The sequence below is a fragment of the Scyliorhinus torazame genome, chromosome 15 (genome assembly GCF_047496885.1).
Source record: "Scyliorhinus torazame isolate Kashiwa2021f chromosome 15, sScyTor2.1, whole genome shotgun sequence".
Classification (NCBI taxonomy): Eukaryota; Metazoa; Chordata; class Chondrichthyes; order Carcharhiniformes; family Scyliorhinidae; genus Scyliorhinus; species Scyliorhinus torazame.
In genome coordinates, this window is record NC_092721.1 from 174,558,248 (window position 1) to 174,584,110 (window position 25,863).

The 25,863-nt window shown below is 42.0% G+C and overlaps 1 protein-coding gene across 5 annotated transcripts in view; it reads right to left on the reverse strand.

Moving 5' to 3' along the window:
* Window positions 1–10,054: 10,054 nt before the first annotated feature.
* fam168a (family with sequence similarity 168 member A) overlaps window positions 10,055–25,863 on the reverse strand; it is a 150,122-nt gene continuing 134,313 nt past the window's right edge. For 2 of the 5 annotated variants that reach the window (XM_072477128.1, XM_072477125.1), the window contains 4 exons: window positions 23,510–23,687; window positions 19,585–19,737; window positions 16,352–16,482; window positions 10,055–14,555 (listed from right to left, as the gene is read on the reverse strand). In XM_072477128.1, the coding sequence (XP_072333229.1) occupies window positions 16,370–16,482; window positions 19,585–19,737; window positions 23,510–23,687 (444 nt within the window). In that variant the 3' untranslated portion in view covers window positions 10,055–14,555; window positions 16,352–16,369. The remainder of the gene's footprint in view (window positions 14,556–16,351; window positions 16,483–19,584; window positions 19,738–23,509; window positions 23,688–25,863) is intronic. The other 3 variants (XM_072477127.1, XM_072477130.1, XM_072477129.1) reach the window with 3 other exon arrangements.

Below are 25,863 nucleotides of genomic sequence, written 5' to 3' on the forward strand. Positions count from 1 at the left end.
AGATTTATGTGATTGGAGTATACGACTTTCAAACTTAACATGGAAATTCAATGCTAATATGATCATAATTTCCCATTTGACTTTCTACGATGCCATTACTAATTAACCGTGTCATTACACAGTAAGAGATTCAAGGTAGCTTTATCCCTAGTTGGTTCCACGTGTATTTCTCCATGAATGTCACAAAAACATTCAACAAATTCATCTTCTAGAACAGTAGTTTTCAAACTTTTTTTCCCTGGCACCCATTCTGCCAACCGTCAGGACCCATGGCAGCCGAACTTGGCAAGATACGCCATGTTCACTTACCTTTTATGCAAAACTGAAGACTCTTTGGTCCTCATTTCACTCCAGTCAGGTTCACAGGAAGACAGGGCAGTGTGCATAATCAAGTGCAGACTTCAGCCTTTGTGCCATTTCCGTGAGAATGGAAAATCCAGCCTCCCACATGTAGATCATCTTGAAGGACAATAGCAACAAAATGCTTGTTTTTCTCAGCACTGGATACTCCTGGTATGCTGACAGCCTCATGGGTTTTTGGCAAGTTTATCATATCCTTTCGCAGGTCAAGTACAGCACTGTAGTCTTTTCATTTGGAGCCAGCTCTAACTCTGGCCTCAACATCAAGGTATTTTTCACCCACTACTTTTTTAAGATCTGAAACTTCTCATTTGCCAGTACTTCCCAACATATAACACATATGGGCTTTGCATATTTATTTTCATTGAAACAATTGATAAAACAATGCCTCAAAAAATCATCTTTATACTGCTTTATTCCAGAGTTAAATTTCTTCTTTGTAGGCTGTCAATCAGAAGACCTGGAGCTCTGTACAGAGCCGACACTAGCACTGCTCTGGACTCCTGAGCTGCTCTATCCAGCAGATTCAGATGCGAGATCTGGCCAGCAGGTACTCTGCCAATGTCTCTGGCCGTCTCTTTCTTGTTGCAAATTGATTCATCTTCAGTCCTCTTGCCTTGCTTGCTAGCAGCTAGAAAATGGAAGCTCTCCTGAGATTTAGTGGCAAAAGCACGTACATACAGTGCGCTTGACGTCAAGTGTACGTGCAGGAGGCAGCCCTGCTGCCTTACGGCACCAAGGTCCCAGGTTCGATCCCGGCTCTGGGTCAGTCAGTGTGGGGTTTGCACATTCTCCCCGTGTTTGCGTGTGCTTCACCCCCACAACCCAAAGATGTGCAGGCTAGGTGGTTTGGCCATGCTAAATTGCCCCTTAATTGGAAAAAATGAATTGGGTACTTTAAATTTATTTTTAAAAAGCATATGTCCAGGATGCGTGACCTGCGAGAAAGTGGAGTCCCACACTAGTGTTTTGGAATTAAACAAAGGTAATTACATAGGCTAGAGGGCAGATTTGACCCCAAAAGTGTGGGCAGGAAGGCTAAAAGTTAGGACAGATGGTGAGCACTGGCAGTTGTTTAAGGAGATACTCAATTCCTCACAACTAAAATATATCCTAGTGTGGAAGAAAGATGGTAAGAGGGGTAAAAAAATATCCATGGCTAAACAATGAGGTCAAAAGACAAAAACTAAGGTATATCCTCTTGCAAAGGCCTGTGACAGGCTGGAAGATTGAGAAACTTTCAAACATAAAAAGGATGCTTAAAAAAAAAAGTAAAAGAGCCACGGTTAATTGCTATCCATCAGTCAGCACGGTTTTATGAAAGGCAAATCATGTTTCTAATTTGCTAGAGCTCTTTGAAGATGTAGCAAGCAAAGTAAATAATGGGGATCCTGTAGATGTAGTATATCTGGACTTCCGGAAGACGTTTGATAAGGTGCCGCACAGGTTAATTCACAAGGTGAGATCACATGGGATTAGGGGTAATGTATTAACTTGGAAAGAAGACTGTCTAACAGGAGACAGAGCCGAGATAAACGGATCTTTTTTTGGATGGCAAGATGTAACTAGTGGGGTGCACCAGCTGTTTACAATCTACATTAACGGCTTGGATAAGGAATAGAAGTTCTCTGGCCAAATTCAAAGATGACAAAAATAGATGGGATAGTAAGTTGCAATGAGGAAATGATAATAATCTTTATCATCACAAGTAGGCTTACATTAACACTGCAATGAAGTTACTGTGAAAATCCCCTAGTCGCCACATTCCGATGCCTGTTCAGGTTCAGACGGAGAATTCAGAATGCCCAAATTACCTATTAGCACGTATTTCGGGACTTGAGGGAGGAAACCGGAGCACCCAGAGGAAACCCATGCAGACATGGGGAGAATGTGCAGACTCTGCAGACAGTGACCCAAGCCGGGTATCGAACCTGGAGCTGTGAAGCAACAGTGCTAACCACTGTGCTATCGTGATGCCCTTACAAATGGATATAAATAGGTTAGGAGTGGGTAAAACGAGGCAGATGGAATTTAACATGGATAAGTGTGAGGTCATGCATTTTGGTCAAAAACTGTGAAGGCAACTTATCTAACTGGGGGAGACTTCGGGGTGCTCTGATGCAAAGATGTCCTCATGCATAAGTCAGAAAACTAGCATGCAGGTAATAAGGAAAGCAAATTGAATGTTGGCATTTATAGCAAAAGGAATAGAGTGTAAAGGTAAGGAAGTGTCATTGCAACTATACAAGGCATTGGTAAGACCGCACCTGGAGAATATTGTGCAGTTTGATCCCCTTATTTGAGGAAAGATGTTGTGGGCTTGGAGGCAATTCAGAGGAGGTTCACTAGATTGATTCCAGAGATATGAGGTTTGTCGTACAAGGAAAGATTTAACAATTTAGGCCGATACTCTAGAGTTGGAAGAATGTGGGGAGATCAAATTGAGTATGGAGAACAGGCAGGGCAGTGGAGTTGAGGCCATGATGGGATCAGCCATGATCAAATACAAGATGCTAAACGGTATGGATAGAGGAGCAGGTGCATCCCCTTGTGGGGTATTCTAAGAGAGGTCAGAATCTTAGAGGTAGCAAAGTTGAAACAGATTTGAGAATTACTTCTCCCAAAGGGTTGTGAATCTGTGGAATTTGCTACGCCAGAGTGCAGTGGATGCAGGGACAGTTAATAAATTTAAGGAGGAGTTACTGATTTTTAATTGGTAATGGGTTGAAGGGTTATGGAGAACGGGCACGACAGTGGAGTTGAGGCCATGATGGGATCAGTCATGATCATATTGAAGGTGTTTAGACTCAGGAGGCTAAATTGCCTACTACTAGTTCATGTGTTCTAGGAAGGAGATGGTCTGGCTGATTTCAGCACTAACTCAGTCTGTAGCATTGTAGCCAACAGATGAGGAACGTATCAGCCATAAGAATCTGGGGATAAACTTCACTGCCAGCAGTTATACCTAAAATTAATATATAACCGTGGTTGTTCGAGGTCAATCATCTCAGCCACGGGACATAGCTGTATGATTTCACAGGGCAGTGTACTCGGCCAAACCATCTTTAGCTGCTTCACCAGTGACCCACCCATCATCAAAAGGTCAAACATGAGGATGTTTGCTGAGGGCGTTCAATTTGCAACTCCTTTCCAAATTAAGCAATCTGTTCCTGCATACAGACAAACCTGGATATTCAAGCTTGGACTGTTAAGTGGCAAGTAACATTCATTTCACAGACAATAACCATCTACAACAAAAAAGTCTTGGCAGCATCTGCATATTTAATGGCACCACCACTCTTGAATCTTCTACCAATAACCTGGAAATCGTTAAGATCATAATAGCAGCCATTTCACTTATCAAACCTGTTCTGCCATTGAATAAGATCATAGTCGATCCAATTGTGACCTTCACTCCAATGTTCTGCCCATCCTCCATAACCCTGGACTACCTTGTCAATCAAAAATCTGTCTGTCGTGGGCAGCACGGTGCACAGTGGTTAGCACTGAGACTGCGGCACTGAGGACCCGGGTTCAAAGACCGGCCCTGGGTCACTGTCCGTGTGGAGCTTGCACATTCTCCCAGTGTGTGCATGGGTTTCACTCCCACAACCTAAAAGATGTGCTGGTTAGGTGGATTGGCCATGCTAAATTACCCCTTAATTGGAAAAAAATAATTGGGTACTCTAAATTTAAAAAAATAAATTTCAGTCTTGAATATATGCAATGACTCAACCTACACTGCTTTCTGGGGGCGGGGGGGGGGGGGGGGGGGGGGGGGAGAAAGAGTTCCAAAGATGAACAAGACCCAGATAAGAAATTCATCTCATTCTTACCTTGGAGACTCCTTATTGTAAATTGCATCATATGGGAAAACATCCTCTCAGCATTTGCCCCGTTAAGCTCCCTCTGAATCTTACGTTTCAGTAAGCTGACCTCCATTTCCTCTAAACTTCAATGAGTACGGGCCCAACTTAGAATCCCTACAGTGCAGGAGGCCATTTGGTCCATTGAGTCTGCACCGACCATCTGAAAGAGCATCCATTCCCTCACCTCATCCCTACAACCCCACCTAACCTGCACATCCTTGGACACAAAAGGGGCAATGTTATGGTCAATCCACCCTGTGGGGGCTTTCGTTAGTTCTGTTGGGGAGTATTTAAACTAGTGCGGCAGGGCAATGGGATCCCAGTAGGATCAGGAAATGTAGGTAAAACATTGGCTCATGATGTAGAACATGTAGTGATAGACTTGGAATTAACAGGAGAACCAAAGTTTAAAAATGTTGAGCAACGGAAAATGGTGGGGTTAAACTGTTTATACTTCAATGCAAGGCGTATTACAAACAAGGTAGATGTGTTAAGGGCACATGTAGACACAAGGCAGCAGGATGTCATTGCTAATAACGGAAACCTGGTTAAAGGAGAGGCAAAAACAGTCTTCGGGCACAATAGAGAGATTTATTTTTAAAAATGGAGGGGAAGTAACACTAATGGCTAAAGAATCAATTCCAGTTGAGAGAAGGGACGATATACTAATAGGGTCAACAAACTAGACTTTAGAGGGCTGGTTTAGTTCAGTGGGCTAGACAGCTGGTTTGTGATGCAGAACAAGGCCAGCAGCGCGGGTTCAATTCCCGAACCAGCTGAAAATTCTGAATTCTCCCGGTGTACCCGAGCAGGTGCCGGAATGCGGCGATTAGGGGCTTTTCACAGTAACTTCATTGCAGTGTTAATGTAAGCCTACTTGTGACAATAAAGATTATTAGCTTAGAAATAAAAAAGGGCAGTTACTCTCCTGGGAGTATACTACAAATCACCAAATTGTAAAAGGGAGATATAAAAACAAATTTCTGCCTGTAAGAACAAGAGGGCAATAATAGTAGGAGACTTTAATTTTCCCAATATCAACTGGGATTCAAACAATGTAAGGGGAACTGGAGGAGAAAAATTCACGCAGTGTGTCCAGGAAATATTTTACCCCAATTAGTGACAACCCCAACGAGGAGATGCAATTCTAGACCCAGTCTTGGGGAACAAAGAAGGGCAAGTGGATTAAGTGACAGTTGGAGACCATATCCGGGACAGTGATCATAATTCAGTTAGATTACCATGGAAAAGGAGATGTATAAAGCAGGACTAAATGTTTTGAATTGGGGTAAGGCACATTTTGCAGGAATGAGAAGGGATTTGGCTGAGGTGGACTGGCCAGCACTGCTAGAGAATAAATCAGTGGAAAGCACTAAAAAGAGAGATCCTAGATATACCAAGTAGACATGTCCCCATCAAAACTGAGTGGTACTGCCAAGTCTAAATCCCAGTTTGTCTAGAGGAATACAGTGGAAGATCAAACAGGCAAAGTGTACGATAGTCACAAAAAACTCAGCACTGCAGATAGCCTAGACAAGCATAGGAAGTGCAGGGACAAAGTAAAAAAGGAAATAAGGAAATCAAAGAGACGGCATGAAAAAGGATTAGCTAAAGTTAATTAAAACCCAAAGGTGCTTTACCAATATATTAAGGGTAAAAGGTTAGTTAAGGATAAAGTGGGATGAAGGAAGGAATTTGTGTGCAGATGCAGTGGGAAGGATTTTAAATGAATATTTTGTCTCCATGTTTACAAAGGGAATGTATGATGCCGTTATAGTAGTCCAGGAGGAACACAGATATTGGATTGGATAATCATAGAGAGGGGAAGTACTGGAAGGGTTGGAATCCTTGAAAGTTGGTAAGTCACCAGGGCCAGTAGGATTGTTTGAGGCAACTGAAAGAGGTCAGGAAGGAGCTAGCAGATGCCCTGATGATGATTTTCCAATCCTCACTAGATACAGGGGAGGTACCGGAGGATTGGAGAAATGATCAATGGAAATGCCAAACAATTATAGGCCAGTTAGTCTTGCGTCAGTGGTGGGCAAATTAGTAGAATCAATCCGGAGATAGGATTAACTGTCAGAAAAATGCACGGACTAGTCAGGGATAGTTAGCATCGATGATTGAATTCTTTGAGGAAGCAACGAGGAGGGTTGATGAAGGTATGCAGTGGATGCTGTGTACATGGGCTTTAGCACGGTGTTTGACAAGGTCCCACATGGCAGATTGGTCAAAAAAGTAAAAGTCAATGGGATACAGAGCAATGCGGCAAACTGAATTAAAAGTTGGTTTAGTAACAGGAATCAAAGGGTCGATGGCTGCCCTTGCAAATGGGAAGTTGTTTCAAGTTATGTTCCACAGGGCTCAGAGTCGAGGCCCTTGCTGTTTATGTTTTCTATTAACGATTTGGACGTGAACATGGGGGGCATGATTGGTAAATTTGCAGATGACACAAAGATTGGCCGAGTGGTGGGCAGTATAGACGATAGCCATAATCTCCAAAATGATGTAGATGGGTTGTTGGTAGAGTGGGCAATAAAGTGGCAGATCAAATTTAACACAGAAGTGAGGTCATGCATTTAGGGAGGTCAAACCGTTATAATAGGGAGTACACAATAAATGGAAATTTATTATGGGGGGGGGGGGGGGGGGGGGAATGAAGTGAGATCTTGTCATACAAATACACAGGTCCCTAAAGGCAGCAGTTCAAGTAAACACGTTTGTAAAAAAAGCATATGGAATGCTCTCCTTCACTGCAGAGGTATAGAATATAAAAGGATATAATGTTGGAATTGTACTGGAGCATTGAGCAATTCTGGCCGCCACATTACAGGAAGGGCACAATTCCTCTGGAGTGTGCAGAAGAGGTTTACAAGAAAGCTGCCAGGGCTCGAAAAGTGTAGCTACAAGGAGAGATTGGATAGGTAGGGTTTATTTTCCACAGAACAAAAAAGGCTGAGGGGTGATTAATTGATGTGTACAAAATTGAGAAGAGGAGATAAGAGTGGACAGAATAAATTTGTTTCCCTTGGTGGAGAATTCTAGAACATGGGGTTATAGATTCAGAAGGTGTAGATGGGACATGAGGAAGAACCTTTTTAGGCAGAGGGCAGTGAGAGTCTGGAATTTGCTAGCTGAGTTGATGGTGAGGCAGAGACCGTAAACTCTTGAAGCACCTGGATGTGCACCTTAAGTGCTGTGAGCTGCAGGGCTATGGACCGGGTGCAGGAAGGTGGGATTACAAAGGGCATCTGGGTGTCCTCGGGCTGACATGGCCAAGATGGGCCTAATGGCTTTCGTATGTGCTGTAAGATTTCTATGGTTCTATGGACAGACATAGAATACAGGAAACTGTGAAGTGATATATTTTTGTAAGAAGAATGAGGGGCAATACAAACTAAAATGGTCAGTTTACAGGAATAGAAATTGAGGTGTACGTACACTAATCTTCGAAGGGGGCAGGACAAACTGAGAAGATTGTTGAAGCACATGAAGTCCTCGGCTTTTACAATATAGGAAGAGTACAACAGTAAAGTAGTTAACACTGTTTCAGCCTCAGCTGGAGTATTGCTTACCATTGTAGGAACCATAGTTCAGGAGTCAAGAGATTGCGGAAGAGACTTACTAGAATGGTACTAGGGATAAGAGTGTTTAGTTACCTGAAGAAACTGGGGTTATTTGCTTTAGAGGTTAACAGGAGATTTAATGGAGATGTTCAAAATCATGATTTGTTTTGAAAGAGAAAATAACCGATTTCCAGGGGCGGAAAGATCAAGATGAGGCTGACTTAAGGTGATTTTACCAACAGCAACAGTTGTTTTCAGCAAGTGATTGCCATCTGGGGTGCATTCCCTGAAAGGATGATGGAAGCAAACTGTATCACAACATTCAAAACAGAATTGAATAAATACATGAGTACAGGGCTCTGGGGAAAGAGTAGAAGTGTGAGATAAATTGGATAGTTCTTCCAAAGTACCGCAAGAGGCACAATATGCCGAATGATCCCCCTCCTCTCTTCTCGGATTCTATAATTCAAACACACAGAAGCAGTGAGAATTTCCAGTCTCCTCAGACAAACAAATTTAAAGCACATGCATTTTAAGTATCGTATATTTCATTTGGGCAAACTTTGAGATGCAAGCATTATAATACAAATAGTGTAATATTCAAATAGATCGTGTTAACTTGCTGGTGGCATGAAGTGAATACTGGGGCTATTTTGTATCAGGAATTATGTGGTGTCTCTTTACCAATGCAAGGCTTACGACTTTACTTCCTGGTTTTCATATTAAATTTTGTGGAGTTGAGCCATTCATTCCAACAGACTTTCACACACAAATTCCATTCTCGCAGTTCTAAAAATTCTTTGAATCATTGTGAAGCTCTGAAACTGAAGTCAGGGTTCCAGAAGAACTTGTGCTGCAGCCCTCAAAAGTTTAACGCTTCTTTAGTTTCAAATTACATCAAATTTTCGGGCACTTTGTCCAAATCATTAAAACACCCCAAAAAAATTAACAGATTTCTTTTGTGTAAACATTTTAATTGTTATTGAATGTTCTACATCTTACAGTAAATATACAATTACAAACTCTTGGCTTAATTCTGTCACTTAGATCACTAACTGATCTTCTCCAAAAAACAAAATAAAAAAAACAGAATTACACTTCATAGTCACAAGTGTAAACTGTGGGTCTTTCAGGTTCCGTAAGTAACTTCTAATCTGCGTTATTAAAACACTTGCGTTCTATGAACTACGCTTGGAAGACAATGACATTTCCATAATTCTCTTCTTGCTTTATTAGTGTTCCAATAGAATTCAAAATAAGGAAGTCCAAAACTGCAATTGAAATACAGTAAAAGGAAAGCCCACAGACTTGTGTTCTGAAATGCTCCCTGTAGCTCAAAGAAGCATCCAACTTCAGTTAAACCATAAAGTTTTTTTCTATTAAGAATAATAAACATCAATCATTAAACAACTTAAATAACACTTATGGTAAAAAGCGCTTAAATTACATATCTGAACTGCAAAGGTTTCCTAGGTTATCTTTCTTTAAAATACAGGAGCAACACTCGTACACACCGTTTAATCTCTCCTATTTAAATCTGATATTCTGAAGTACTTATGACATTGAATTGGGCCAGTACAACTATTAATATGCATTGTTCAAGTCTTGCATTACAGCACTTTTTAAATTTAGCAAAGATGTACAAAAAATCTGTTAAAAGGTCTTGTATAATCACAACTGAACTGGTAAACCTGGTTATGTTGAACGGATGCCCTGTTTTAATTGGTATGCTTTCTCGTGTTGCATACAGTTACACATTGGTTATGAGCTAAACAAATATAGTTTATCTTAACTATATTAGTCATCTGGCAGTATCCAATCAGCCATTCAACATTAAAAGAACAGTTCAAAAATTCCACAGTTCAATTTGAAATTCAGTTTCCAATGTTAATTCTGCAATATTTTGAAATGTCATGCGAATTTTAAAAATTTGCTTGATTATTGAGTAAGAAGTCTCAGTCCAATTAAAAAACAAACATTGAAATTCGGGATACGATTTTTCTTTTCAAAAATGTGGCAAAAAGTTAAAAATTAGAAATCTGATTTAGCTCATAAGCTGATAAGCAGGAACAAAAAATAAAGGTAAATATACATGAATGGCAACGTTGGTGCAGGTTCAGTTACTGTCAATGTACTGTGCAGCACATCAAGTATTTATATAGTAAGCCTGTACTATAAGAACAGATTATCAGGAGAGCTGTTGGGAACACTTCCAATACATTTTTTTGTGTTACTGTGACTTAACAGACAAAAAAGATATTTTATTTGTTTTGCACATTTTATTGGAATCCACATTTTTAAAGAATATAAACTATGAGGGTGTGATAAAGGAGTTAAAGACAGAACATCATTGCTACCACCTATAACAGTTTGAAAATAATTACGGTGATCTGTCATTGTGTTTCACTGACAGGCCAAGCATAACCGTTATAATATTTATCTACACACATCAATATAAAGTTTTACGGTATAGTGGCTACCTTACAATTGTTAGTGACAGCTAAATAAGCTTTTCATATTCAATAAAATTACATTTGCCCGATTTAAGTTACAGGGGAAATAGCAATGAGTGCATAGATTTTTTAAATCAAAATAAGCAAAGTCTTTGTGGTCTGTGGTGAGATGATCAGCTCAACTGTGGGCGATATCAAGATGTCTTGACAGCTGCTGATAAATATTGATTCGACAAATGGGTGAACCTTTGGAGTGAAGTATTCTGGCGATCAGCAATAATGTTGTCTAAGATCAAGCATCTATATTCATGTATAGCAAGTGTGAAGGCTGGTATTTAATTAATTTTTAAAAATGTCCATATAAAGCATATCTCCAGTAGTTAATTTTTTAAATGAAGAAATGTGAATATTTTCTGTCCAAGGTCAATAGTGCTGGGGAAACAGTCATCACTTCAATTCTAATATCCTGTGAATGCATTAAGCATTACCAGGTCAAGTTAAAGGAAGTAGTTTTGATGGCATGTAAAGCACTTAACCTTGTCCTAAATTTAGACCAGCACACTCTACCGTACAAGCATAGCAGCTATTTTGGCCAGGGATAGATCATTAATTCAGTACAAATTAGTACCAAAGTTAGGAAAGTTTGTACTCTATGATTTTGTTCCAAATTTTAACCTTACTTTCCCCAGTATTAATACACCTTGTGATAACTCAGACACAAGAAAGCAAATTGTACCTTTCTTCACATATGAAGAAATCAAATAACAGGAGATTTACAAACAGGAGAAAATGGTGAAAGTTGAATATCCAGTGATGTATACCTACTTAAGGGCAAAAGACATCTAGACTATCTAGTAAACATTAAGCAAAAAGCTGCAAGATAAATTTCCATCAGGTACAAATCAAATTGTATCAGAATGTTTTGCAAGTGTTCCCCATATATTCATTTTCTTTACATTTTTAGTATTGTAAATGTGTGCTAATCTGAACCTGACCTAATCAAATGTGGCTGAAATATTTGTCCCCAATTAATGGATCAGTTTAATTAAAACAACTTCATTTACAAAGACATCAGCAACATAAAGCAGTCAGAACTCAGACCATTGCAATCAGCTGGGAGATTTTACTTCGTGATTCTAGACACAAACAGAACTTCTTTGAAGAACTACAACTTCAGACCCTTAAAACCAGGCAAGTCAAAAGGACCTAAACCAGCTAATGTCACACTAAATAGTTCCCATTTGCCAGTTCAATTCATACAAAACTAATAGTGGGAGATTCAACCTGAAGACAATTACTACAATACCACTACCTCTTTGCACACTGTACTTGGTACCAAACCTGATGCTGAAGTTTTTCCCTATTACTAATGCTCTGAAAAGCTAATCTGCTGATCTTAAGTGCAGTTATATCAAAATCTCATTAGGTTGTGATGATGTAGTCATGATTTCTCAGTGAGGTGAAATAAAATTTCACTGAAAACAACTTCAAGGTAATCACTTGCATCAATAGCGCCTTTGTTCAGAATTACTTTCTTCCCATAGTAATCGCTAAAACATTGGTATTCTGCATTAATGTTCCCTCCAGTTTCCCAGTTGAATAATAGGCAATATTTGGAAATCCTTACTCGCCAATTCCCAATTTTCTAGCTCACCAGTTTCAATTTAAGACTGTCGTATTTCTATTTCCCATCAATCTGTAATCATGAACATTTTTGCATACCTGATGGTTGCGAACTCTATCTCAGAGTTAGACTGTTTCTCAACCAGCTCTATAGTGTGTTTAAATTAAGAACCATACAACTTCCCACTCACCGTTTTGCTGAGACTCACGAGTAGTTCTCTACTAATTTGTACTTCAATCTTTTAATACATGAAGGACAATGTTTAAATAGTCACTTGTGAAATTTCTAACAATATAGTCATGGAAAACTCAGCCGGAGCTGCATGTTCTCATGTGAATGGTTCAGTAAAGCTTCAAGTAAAGAAAGATCCAAATATTCACTGAGAAATTATTTATTCAATTAAATCCAAGGCATAATAGACAATTCCTAAAATTCAGGCGATCCAGCAAGTTTAAATAGTGGACCAAATATTTGTTCTGGCAAATAACCTGGATTAAAAAGCCAATGTAGCTTTTAAAAATGGATTGGAACGCTCAGGTTTTCAAATGGAATGTTGTTCAAAAATGTCACAATTAGATATAAAGTAAATGGATTTGATGCAAGTGTATACCTTAAACCAGTCTTAAAACAGCTAAATAGAAGCACCAAGATTTAAAATCACATCTTCTGCAACAATCTTGTTGAAGAGGCATATCTAATTTTTGAGAATGCAGCAGATATTCCTGACTGCTCACAAATCTGAACCATTATATCTGCATGTGACCATCTTAAAACTTCAGCATTGGAAAGGCATTTGATATTGCAGAATATACCCTCTTTCCCACCTTGACTAAACACGGTTACATTTAGCAGAATGCTGCTCCATGCAACTAAGATTTGTTAGGCTGAGATTGCAGAGGGTGCATATAATGCACCCACCAGTATTTTTGGAAATTAACCACTTAAGTCCCTCTTTCAATTATGTGATCCAAACGTAAAAATTTCTGCAACAGCAGACTGAGTTTAATATATTTGATTACATTTCTATTTAAAATCTAGGTCTCATACAGGGTTTTTTCAGGAATCGGTCTATTAAGCTAACCACAAACACAATATGGGTGTGTTACATATATATATATACTCACGTATAAAGTCTTGTACCTGTTTAGTAGCATAGATTATTTTTATATATGTATTGTGCAACATAACCTAGCTTCTGTATTTTGACAGAATTTTGATATGTGGCCATTTCTAAGTTGAAGGAAAATATACACTCCCTAAATCTCAATTTGCTTTACCTCATACTCTTGTCAGTGCTTTCCAGTCATATACATTCATTTCCAAAAACTTTATCATACAGGGCAGAACTTACTTGCTAGATACGAATATTCACCCCACTTTCATGAATTTAAACACACTGTTCCCATTCTGTGTGGATGGTGTTGTCCCACAAATTCCTGTCAACTAAGACCTTCAAGAGTTTTAAAGCTGCAGCATTCTTTTACCCAGATCCTTTCATTAAGACAAGGATAATAAAACTCTGCATTAACTTTTGAAATTTTATCACTTCGCTTAAAGTTATACAATATTTAAATGATGTACTGTCACCTCTTTCAAAAAATTGCAATACTGTCAGCTGATGACTTTAACAACTGACAACCAGATAATTTGATAAGGGATACTGCATAATAAAATTCAAAAAGATTCCAAGGAGCTCAATAGTATCATAATGCTCAGGACTTCAGGTTCAAGATGTACTTGTCTTGTAGAGCAAATCCAGATTTTGTTACATTTCTGACAAATAGCAGAAGAAAGCCAATGCCACAGAAATACCAATTTCTGATACAGTGTAACCTGTATTTAGGACTTAAAGAACACAATGCTGATTAAATAGCTGTAATGGATTGGTGGGCGGGGAGAAATGCTGCTCAACCAATCACGTTATCTTGAACAAAGTGTCCGACCAACCAACTCAAAAGAAAAATAATGCTGAATTACTTAAGTCATCGTAAGAATTCACTGCGCTGTAGCAATGAATGGAGTGCTCCATTAATTCTTTATCCCTTTAAACCCTCAAAGCTTTCCTGAATTCTACTGTCAAAAACAAAGAAAAAGATTGAAGGCCGTTTCAGTGGTGAGTGCTAATTTTGATAATGCCTTTTAAATGTAACTAGAAAGGCTAATGTCCAAACTGAATATCTAAGATTTTATGGTTGTTAATATGTAATATCAGAATGTGTGAGATCAAGAACACCAACAGATCAGATTAAAGAAACATAACCATTGTTCTCTTTAAACTGAAAGAACATATTTGCCTTTCTTGGAGTTGATGCATCATATTCAGGTTGGCCTCATTTATTTAAATCTCAATATAAACCTCCTTATAGGATCTCAGTAATGGAAATGGTGAAACATGCGTTATTAAAAGAATGACATGTATTTTCACCATTGAATAGGCCTCTTTGGCCATAGCCTCGCTAGTGATAACAAACATTGGTCTGTAACAATTTTGAGTAGCTATGATGGAAAAGAACTTAAATGAGGCAGAAGTTTGGAGAAAAGCAGCTTTTACAAAAAAACACTAAATGATGCATAAAGTGACCTTTGCACTTTGTTCTTGCAAACAGATTCGGTGCCATGTGGCTTCAATGCACAAGCACCAACGTAAGACTTGAGCAGTTGCATACAATGTCTGACTCCAGATCTGCAGGGGGAAAAAAATGAACCACAACTTTAAACCATGCTATATTGTATCTGGAATAAATGTAAACTTGAATACAATTCACATTAAGAAAAACTATCCATATGTGCAACTAACTTTGTTTATCCTGCATATTTTTTCAGTAGAATTATGATTTTATAAAGCTTTATTTGCATCTTAGTACTTAAATGTCAAAAGGCTAATCTTAAAGTGGAGTGCTCTTTCTGGGGGCTGGTGCGGACTCGCTGAGCTGAACAGCCTCCTTTTGCATTGTAAATTCTATGAATCCTCAGGCTAAATCACCACCAGTCAAGGGGAAGCAGCCTATGGTCACCTGGGACTATGGCAACTTTATTTTTACTATTAACATCTTGCATTTGTATAGTATCTGTACAGGGATCATCTCCGCTGCACAACAGAAGCTGAGCCAGACAAGAATTGAAGCCAAGCCAAAGAAGGGGTTATTAGGGTGGGCAACTAAAGAGGTCAGTTTTAAAGATAGTCTTAAAAGCAGTGGAGACATTCAGTGAGGGAATTCCAGAGGTTTGGGTTTACACTGCAGAAGGCATAACACCAATCGAGACACAAAGGTGTGGGGTGGGGAGAAGATATGCACAAGAGTCTTGAGTTGGTGAAATAGAATTCAGAGGGGAGGGGGCTGTGTCATGCAGCTGTGGTTAGAATGTAGATTTGCCAGGTGCACCAGGAGACCTCCCAAATGAAAATTGGGAATATTTATACTGCAGAAAAGGTGCCCAGCTGGAGACCCTGATCAAAGTTTAAGAGTTTATGGGATAATAGCCGAACAAATTGATTACCAAAAGCACAAGTTTTTTTAACGAAGATACAAAGGGAAAGGAAAGCAGTTCATATTTACGTAATTTACAGAGGTAGTGATGAATGCAAAGTATAGGCAGTACAGGAAGACAGTGAAGGCAAATAATGTCACCAATTTCAAAATTGAAATTTTCTTTTGGCAATGGAAGCAATTTCTAGACTTGTGAAAGATACCAACATTTTTTTTTCAATTTTGGGACTGACCAACAGGAAAAAAAGAAACTGTCTATTTTGCAAGTCAAAATATTTGCCCTCTTGGTCTGTTGAGCATTTGGCCTATTTCTGTTTATTAACGTCTGTATTTTTATGTTCTCATTGAAAAGGTGGGATTTTATTTGCCAATAGATGAAATAGATTGATTTAAAAAATGTTTTATTATATATACACACACACACACAATAAACCAAAAAGAGAACAAACAGGACATTTATAACAAATAAATAGCGACCCATCCTCCCTGCCGTTCTCCTCCACTCAACCTCCCTTTCCCATTTTTAACCCCTATATCCGTCCCTCCCTCTGCGAATTCCTGCCAAAACTCCTTCAGCTTCTGGCATGCCCAAAACATGTGAACATGTTTACCGGGGTCCCCCCCCGCGCACCGCCCACACCTGTCCTCCACCCTCTCAAGCAACCTACTCATTCTGGCCACTGTCGTAATTTTATAGGGAAAATAAAGGATATGTGATGATGTAATAAAAATATTGGGACAGTAGAAATTTTCCTTTTATATTCTCAGTAATTGTGTGAAGTACGATGAGTAGCTGAAGATCCAACATTCAAACTTGAAGCCAAGTTTTGAAAGATTTCTAATGCATGATAAAAGTTTTTGCAAATTTTGTTTTGGAACCATACAAATGTCATCACTAAACATTAGTTTACAATGAAAATCAATTCTCAAAGGATGATGTTACATCTTACATACCAAACCAAATATTCGCTGAAATTGCAGGTTAACTTACATGAATTGGTTTGTGAATTTACCAATGTGGAGGTACATAGCTATACGCAGGTGTTCCTTGAGTCCTGTACGTTGGCACAGAAACTGGATGTGGTCCTAGTTGGGTGTGTTGTGGGGTAGTCAACAGAGTCCCTTTTGAGGCAGGAGAAATAAAAATGCCAGTTTAGTACAGATATTTGTGTAACAACGCTTCTTTATTTTAAATTGTAGACCACATGGGAAGTCATTTTCACAGATACAGTCAAGCCTCAAAAGATTTCCCTAATGCATTTACTCTAATAACGTTCAAACTTGTGTTAGTATTTTTAAAAATTGTAGATGACTGATCAAGAGAAAGAAAATAAGCTTTTTGATGCATCCAACTTATTTTTAGATCGGAGAAATTCTTAGTCTTCCCATTTTTGCCCATGTCGGCATTCTTTTGCCACAATGTACTGAACTCGATGTAGGTATCATAGAATCATCATAGAATTTAGTGGAGGCCATTCGGCCCATCGAGTCTGCACCTGCCCTTGGAAAGAGCACCCTACTCAAGCCCACGCCTCCACCCTAGCCCCGTAACCCCACTTAACCTTTTTGGGTATCAAGGGCTAAAATTTAGAATGGTCAATACACCTAACCTGCACATCTTTTGGACTGTGGGGGGAAACCAGAGCACTCGGAGGAAACCCACGCAGACACAGGGAGGATGTGCAGACGCTGCAGACAGTCACCCAAGCCGGGAATCGAACCTGGGACCCTGAGCTGTGAAGCAACTGTGCTAGCCACTGTGCTACTCCATAGGGAAGGGATTTTAAGATACCACCCATCCAAGGACTCTGCAAAAGATATTGAAGCTCCTACTACTGAGCTTGTTAGGTTGATTCTCTTGGTTGCAGTCTTACCCGAGTTAGAAGAGTCTTCTCCATAGCTGGGTTTACTATACAATAATCACTGCATTTTAAAGTAACGAATTGCATGAAGCAATTTGGGATACTTGAGAGGTGTGACAAAATACCATTTAAATGTAAGCCTTTCTTTTTTTCTTTCACTTACTGATCAGCAATGACCCTATTATGCTTGGTGTTGAAGAACACTATGGGAATATGTCACGTCATTATAACTAAAACTGGTAGTATCTCAAGCAAACAGCTGGCCATTCATGTGCAAGCTTAGATGCAGCATATAATTCATCAGGATTACAGCTAACACAAAGTAAAATCCAAATATTTTCTACAGACATATGGCAAAAGGTGGAAAGGAGTGGGGCTGATTAGGGACCAAAAAGGGGATCAACTCACTGGAGGCAAGGGGCATGGCTGAGGTATTAAATGAATACTTTACATCCCAACTTTACATTGGGGCAGCACGGTGGCACAGTGGTTAGCACTGTTGCCTCACAGCGCCAGGGGCCTGGGTTCAATTCCGGCTTCGAGTGACTGTATGCGTAGTTTGCACTTTCCCCTCGTGTCTGCGTGGGTTTCCTCCGGTGCAAAGATGTGCAAGTTAAGTGGGCTGACCATGGTAAAAATTGTCCCTTAGTGCTCAAAAAAAAGATTAGGTGGGGTGCTCGTTCAGAGGGCCGGTGCAGACACAATGGGCCGAATGGCCTCCTTCCGCACTGTAAGGATCCCATGACCATTTTTTTTACCAAAGATGATCATATGCAGGTCATAGACAATTAAGAGGTAGTTAACAAACCTGTACGGTTCAAAGTTGATAAAGAAGTTGTATTAGATAAGCTGTTTGCATTTGAAGTTAAAATGGGACCAGAGCCTGATGAGATGCACCCAAGAATACAGAGGGAAGTGGATGTGGAAATGTGGAGGCTCTGGTCATGATTTTCCAATTTCTCTTAAACTCAAGGCTGGTGCTAGGGAATTCGCAAATGGCATATCCTTGCTCAAAAATAGGGCAATGGCCAACAGCTACAGACTAGTCAGTTTAACCTACGTGGCAGGGAAGCTTCTAGCAATAACTTGGGACAAAATTAATAGTAATTTAGTAAATGTAGGTCAATTAAAAAAAAGCCAGCATGGAATTTTTAAGGGCAAATTGTGTTAAACTAACTTGCCTGTGCTTTTCAAGGAGGTGACAGAGTTAATGAGGGTAATGCGGTTTGTTGTACATGGACTTCCAAAGTCAAAGTTAGAGGTCATGGAATAAAAGGGACAGTGGTGGCACAAATATAAAATAGGTTGAATGATGGGGAAGAGTAGCGGTGAGCGGGTTTTTTGGGATTGGAGAAAGGTTTATCGTGAAGGTTCCCCAAGTGTCAGAATTCAGAACCTTACTCCTACGGATATATATTAATGACGTGAACCCTGGTGTATAGGATATTGAAAACATGTGGATAATATGAAAATTGGATGTATTGTGAACCATCAAAAGGATATTGACAGGTTCCTGGAATGGGCAGACAGGTGACAGGTGAAATTTAATGCAGGGAAGTGTGAAGCAATTCATTTTGGGAGGAAGACGACAGCGAGACAACATAATAGAAAGGGTACAATTCTAAATGGGATGCAGGAGCAAAGGAATCTGGGTGCAAATGTGCACAAATCACTAAGGTGGCAGGACAGGTTGAGAGTGAGTACAAGAGCAAGGAAGTGTTTTTAAATAAAAGCAAAATGCTGCAGATGCTAGAAATCTGAAATAAAAACAGAAAATACAGGGAAACTCCGCAAGTCTGACAGCATCTGTGGAGAGGCACAGTTAATATTTTACGTCCATATGACTTCTTCAGAGCTAAAGAGGGAGACATGCGATGGATTATATGCTGTATAAGAGAGGGTGGAGCAAAGTAGGTCAGTGATAGGTGGGAGCTGGGATAGATTGCAACAAATGTGTAGGACGCAAGACAGAGGAAGTGTCAATGGCAGTGTGAAGTAGTATAGCAAGTGCTGATAGTAACAAAGGTGATAGGGGCTGGTTTAGCACAGGGCTAAATAGCAGGCTTTTAAAGCAGACCAAGGCAGTCAGCAGCGCAGGTTCAATTCCCGTACTAGCCTCCCCGAACAGGCGCTGGAATGTGGTGGCTAGGGGCTTTTCACAGTAACTTCATTTGAAGCCTACTTGTGACAATAAGCAATTTTCATTTCATTTCACAGCAAAATGTATTAATAGGAGAACAAAGATCAGTGCTCAGTGAAAGCAAAACTAAAGAACAAATAAAAGATGGCCGAATTGGAGAAAGAGAACACAAAAAATATTCTGGATTTTAAAAAGGAAGTCAATGTGGAGGAGAAAGCTCACAATCTAAATTTGCTGAATTCAATGTTGAGTCCTGGGGGTTGCAACACGTTGAATCGGAAGATGAGTTGCTGCTCCTCCAGTTTGCGTTGGGTTGCACTGGAACATTGCAGCAGACCAAGGAAGAACATGTGGGCATGACAGCAAGATGCTGAGCTGAAAAGGCAAGCAACAGGAAAGTTGGGGTCATGCTTGCAGACTGTGTACCAAGGCGTTCCTCAAAGCGGTCACCCACTCTGCATTTAGTTTCCCCAGTGTAGAGACCACCACATTGGTAGCAGCAAATACAATAGACTAAATTGAAGTAGGTGGAAGTGAAATGTTGCTTCACCTGAAAGGAGTCTTTGGGGCCATAAATGGTGAGGAGGAAGGGGACGGCAGATGTTATACCTGCTGCGATTACAAAGCAAGGTTCTTTGGGAAGGGCTGAGGAGTTAGGGTGATGGGGGTGTAGATCAGAGTGTCACGGAGTGAGCGGTTCCTGGGGAAAGCGGACAGGATGAGTGAGGGGAAGATATGTTTTGTGCTGGCATAGAAGTATCAAAATCATGAAGGAGTCTAGTCAGAGGAGATAGGGAAAGACTGTTCCCATTGGTGGAAGGTTTGAGAACCAGAGGCTACATATTTATGGCAATTGGCAAAATAAGCAATTACAACACAAGGAAAAACCTTTTCACGCAGCAAGTGATTAGGATCTAGAATCCACTGCCTAAGAATATGGTGGAAGCAGGATTAAGGGAGGCTTTCAGAAGTGAATTGCATCACTGTGAAAAGGAAAAAAATTACAGGGTACAGGGAAAAGGCAGGGGAGTGGCACTAGGTGAATTGGTTCTTCAGAGGACCAGAACAGACATGACAAGACAGGCCAAATAATCACTTCCTATGCTGTGAGCATTCTATAACTGCTTAGAATGATCTTTGAATAATTTAGAAATAAACTTCTAAAATATAACAGCTTCTATGCTACTTAAATTACAAATGTGGTACAACCAGCTGCAGCAATTCAGATAGCATAGTTAACTCCTTCAGAATATTAAATATACTGAAAGATATTACATTATGAGGTGTATGAAATACTCAGCAGGCCTGACAGCAACTATGATGAGAGAAAAAGTGTTAAAATTGCAGGTTGATGACATTTTGACAGAAATGGAAGTGTATCTTTGAGTGAGAGACCTTTCTCGTGCCATTATTTTTACATTCTCAAATTTTGATCCATCTCAAAGAGGTTCAATTCTCAGTCAGGCAACCAAGTACTGCACTCCACCTTGGGATACCATAATTTCTTGTGGTATTCACATCTTTTGTGAGGAGATATGGACTAACTTGTGTGCCTTGGGTTACATATTAAAGAATGATTGTTATAATGATGCTTACATTCACTTTTTTTCAATAAATATTTTTATTCAAATTTTCAACAAAACACCCCCCTTACAGAAAAATAAAGAACACATAAATAAACATTTCACAACTACATCACAAATTCCCCCAATATACAAACCCCCCATTAAGCAATAATAAAGACAGTAAACACAAAGTACACCCCCCCCCCCCCCCCCGGGTTGCTGCTGCTGACCACATCCTAACGCTCCGCTAGGTTGCCACCGCCTGAAGAACCCTTGCACAGACCCTCTCAAGGCAAATTTCACCCTCTCCAATTTAATGAAACCTGCCATGTCGCTCATCCAGGCTTCCACGCTTGGGGGCCTCGCATCTTTCCACTGTAGCAGAATCCTCCGCCGGGCTGCCAGGGACGCAAAGGCCAGAATACCGGCCTCTTTCGCCTCCTGCACTCCCGGCTCGTCCGATACCCCAAATAGTGTTAATCCCCAGCTCGGCTTAACCCGGGTGTTCACCACCTTAGACACTGTTCTCGCAACGCCCCTCCAGAACCCATCCAGCGCCGGGCACGCCCAGAACACGTGGGTATGATTTGCTGGGCTCCCCGAGCACCTCACAAACCTGTCTTCCACACCAAAGAACCTGCTCAGCCTCACCCCTGTCATATGCGCTCGGTGAAGAACCTTAAATTGTATCAGGCTGAGCCTGGCGAAAGGGGAGGAAGAATTAACCCTACACAGGAAGTCCGCCCACGCACCCTCGTCTATCTCCTCCCCAAGCTCCTCCACCGAGGTCTCCTCCTCCTCCTGCATTACCTGGTAGATCACCGAGACCCTGCCTTCTCCAAACCATACCCCGAGAGCACCCTATCCTGGATCCTACGTGCTGGAAGCAGCAGGAACTCCCTCACCTGCCGTCTTACAAACGCCCTTACCTGCATGTACCCAAAGGCATTTCCGGGGAGGAAGCCCAATTTTTCCTCCAGCACACCAAGGCTCGCAAACGTCCCATCTAAAAACAGGTCCCCCATCCTTCTAATTGCTGCCCTGTGCCAGCTCAGGAACCCTCCATTCATTCTCCCCGGGACGAATCGATGGTTCTCTCGGATCAGCGACCAAACCGAAGCCGCTACCTCACCCCTGTGACGTCTCCACTGCCCCCAAATTTTCAGAGTCGCCGCCACCACCGGACTTGTGGTATACCTAGTTGGTGGGAGCGGCAGCGGTGCTGTCACCAGCGCTCCCAGACTCGTGCCCACACAGGGCGCCATCCCCAGCCTTTTCCACGTTGCCCCCGCCCCCTCCATTACCCACTTGCGTATCATCGCCACATTGGCAACCCAGTAATACCCACACAGATTAGGCAACGCTAACCCTCCTCCAGAAACATCCTTCTCACCCTCGGGTTTTTTTTTCGCCCACACGAATCCCATGATGTGCCTGCTGACCCGCTTAAAAAGGCCTTATGGATCAGGATGGGGAGGCACTGGAATACAAAAAGGAACCTCGGGAGCACCGTCATGGTCACCGACTGCACCCTACCCGCCAGGGAGAGTGGCAGCATTCCCCACCTTTTAAACTCCTCCTCCATCTGCTCCACCAGTCGCCTCAAGTTGAGCTTGTGTAGAGCCCCCCAGCTCCTGGCCACCTGGATCCCCAGGTACCGAAAACTCCTTTCCGCCCTCTTCAATGGAAGCTTGTCTATCCCCCTTCCCTGGTCCCCATGGTATACCACGAAGAGCTCACTCTTCCCCACGTTGAGCTTATACCCGGAAAAGTCCCCAAACTCCCCGAGGATCCGCATCACCTCCGGCATCCCCCCCCACTAGGTCCGCCACATACAGTAACAGGTCATCGGTATACAACGATACCGTGTGTTCCTCCCCACCCGGACCAGCCCCCTCCAGTTCCTGGACTCCGTTAGAGCCATAGCCAAAGGCTCAATTGCCAATGCAAACAGCAAGGGGGATAGGGGGCACCCCTGCCTCGTCCCCCGGTACAGCCAAAAGTATTCCGACCTCCTCCAATTCGTGGCCACACTCGCCACCGGGGCTTCATAAAGTAGCCTAACCTAACTAATGAACCCCTCCCCGAACCCAAACCTCCTCAACACTTCCCAAAGGTACCCCCACTCCATCCTATCGAAGGCCTTCTCCGCGTCCATCGCTGCCACTATCTCCGCTTCCCCCTTCACTGCAGGCATCATGATTACGTTAAGGAGCCTCCGCACATTTGGTATTCAGCTGCCTTCCCTTCACAAAACCTGTCTGGTCCTCGTGAATCACCCCCGGGACACAGTCCTCAATTCTGGTATCTAACAGCTTCGCATCCACGTTGAGGAGCAAGATTGGCCTATACGACCCACAATGTAATGGGTCCTTGTCCCGCTTCAAGATCAGCGCCCTGGACATAGTCAGGGATAGGGCCCCCCCCTCCTTCCCCCTCTCGCCTCATTGAAAGTCCTCACTAATAGAGGGCCCAGCAGGTCCATGTACTTCCAGTAAAATTCCACCGGGAACCCATCTGGCCCCGGTGCCTTCCCTGCCGATGCTTACATTCACAATATCAGCTAATTAAGTATACCATACCTGCTGTCATCGCCATGGTAGTCCCAGCAACCATTCCCATAGCCATCCCATTGGTCCGTGGAGCAGCGACAGAAGTTGGGTAAATAGCAGGTTGAATGCTATTGGGTTGCACCACTGTGGTATGGTGGATTACATGAGGCTGTGCTGCATACACAGGCTGTGTGTAATAGGCCCCCTGCTTAAAAAAAAGTCAGAGATCAGCTAAAATCCTAGACAATATTGGAGTATGTCACGCTTCAAGAAACCAACTAGTGAATTGCAATTTGCTGGTCTTGCCAATGATGGCCAGAATCCAAGAATGCTAAAGATATGAACACAGAGAATCAGAAAAATATTATGCACTTTTCCAGTTACACTGGTCTGTATTAATTCTAAACTCCGGCTTCCCTTGTTGAAATACTTAAGGCAGCTCTTTTCAATCTGAGCGACAGAAACCAAGCCGTGTCCTCATTCACTCCTACCATTTAGCTCCCAGGCCAATATCTATCCCTCAACCAACAGCTAAAAACTGATGATTAGGTCATTAGGATTAAGCATCATATCTGGCTGCATCACAGCCTGGTATGGCAACTGCTCGGCCCAGGACCGCAAGAAACTTCAGAGAGTCGTGAACACCGCCCAGTCCATCACATGGATCTGCCTCCCATCCATTGGCTCCATTTACACCTCTCGCTGCCTGGGGAAAGCGGGCAGCATAATCAAAGACCCCTCCCACCCGGCTTACTCACTCTGCCAACTTCTTCCATCGGGCAGGAATACAGAAGTCTGAGAACACGCATTAACAGACTTAAAAACAGCTTCTTCCTCGCTGTTACCAGACTCCTAAATGACCCTCTTATGGACTGACCTCATTAACACTACACCACTGTATGCTTCACCTGATGCTAGTGTTATGTAGTTACATTGTGTACCTTGTGTTGCCCCATTATGTATTTTCTTTTATTCCCTTTTCTTCCCATGTACTTAATGATTTGTTGAGCTGCTCGCAGAAAAATACTTTTCACTGTACCTCTGTACACGTGACAATAAACAAATCCAATCCATTATCACATTGCTGTTTGGGAGGCCTCGTGTGCAAATTTGTTGCTGCAATTCCTACCCGAGAAAAGTGACTATACTTCAAAAGTACATAATTAGCTTAAAGTGTTTAACATCCCAGGGCAGCTATATTCTGTAAGTTAAGAGGGGATGGAGACTAGGGCAGTTGCAAGCTCCTCCTGTAGGATGTGGGTGGTGAAGGATACCACCGGTATCCCCGCTGACTATACCGGGGGGGGGGGGGTGGTGGTGCTGGGGGATGATCTACCGGGGGAAGGCCCTAGCGGCCAGGTCTCTGGCACGGAGTATGGCTCTGTGGCTCAGATGGGAAGGGGGGGGGGGGGGGGGGGGGGGGGGGGGGGGGGGAAGAATAGAAAAGCAATAGTGATAGGAGACTCAAAGGTTAGACAGGAGATTCTGTGGTCACGAGTGAGACTCCCGGAAAGTATGTTGCCTCCTGGGTGCCAGGGATGTCTCGGATCGAGTCTATTGGATTCTTAAGGGGGAGGGAAGCAACCAGAAGTCATGGTGCACATAGGCACCAACGACATAGCTAAGAAAAGGGGTGAAGGTCTAAAAAGTGATTTTAGAGAGTTAGGTTGGAAGCTAAAGAGCAGGACAAGCAGAGTAGTGATCTCAGGATTGCTACCGGTGCCACGTGCAAGTGAGGCAAGGAACAGAGAACGTGTGCAGCTGAACACGTGGCTACAGGGCTGGTGCAGGAGGGAAGGCTTCAGATATGTGGATCATTGGGATATCTTCTGGGGAAGGTGGGACCTGTACATGAAGGACGGATTGCACCTAAACTGGAGGGGCACCGGTATCCTGGGTGGGAGATTTGTTAAGAGCTCTTCGGGAGGGTTTAAACTAGTTTGGCAGGGGGGTGGGAACCAGAGCTATGGATCAGAGAATAGGGTAGCTGTTGAACAGGCAGAAATAGTATAGCGCAAGTCTGTGAGGAAGGATAGACAGTTAATAGGGCAAAGTTGCACTCAGTGGAATGGGTTAAAGTGTGTCTGTTTCAATGCAAGGAGTGTCAGGAATAAGGGAGATTAACTTGGAGCATGGATCAGTACTTGGAACTACGATGTTGTGGCCAATATGGAGGCATGGATTTCACTGGGGCAGGAATGGTTGTTAGATGTTCCGGGGTTTAGATGTTTTCAGAAGAATAGGGAGGGAGGTAAAAGAGGAGGGGGAGTGGCACTCTTAATTAGGGGGTGCACCACAGCTGCAGAAAAGGAGGTAGTTGAGGAGTGTTTGTCTACTGAGTCAGTATGGGTGGAAGTCAGAAACAAGAAAGGAGCAGTCACTTT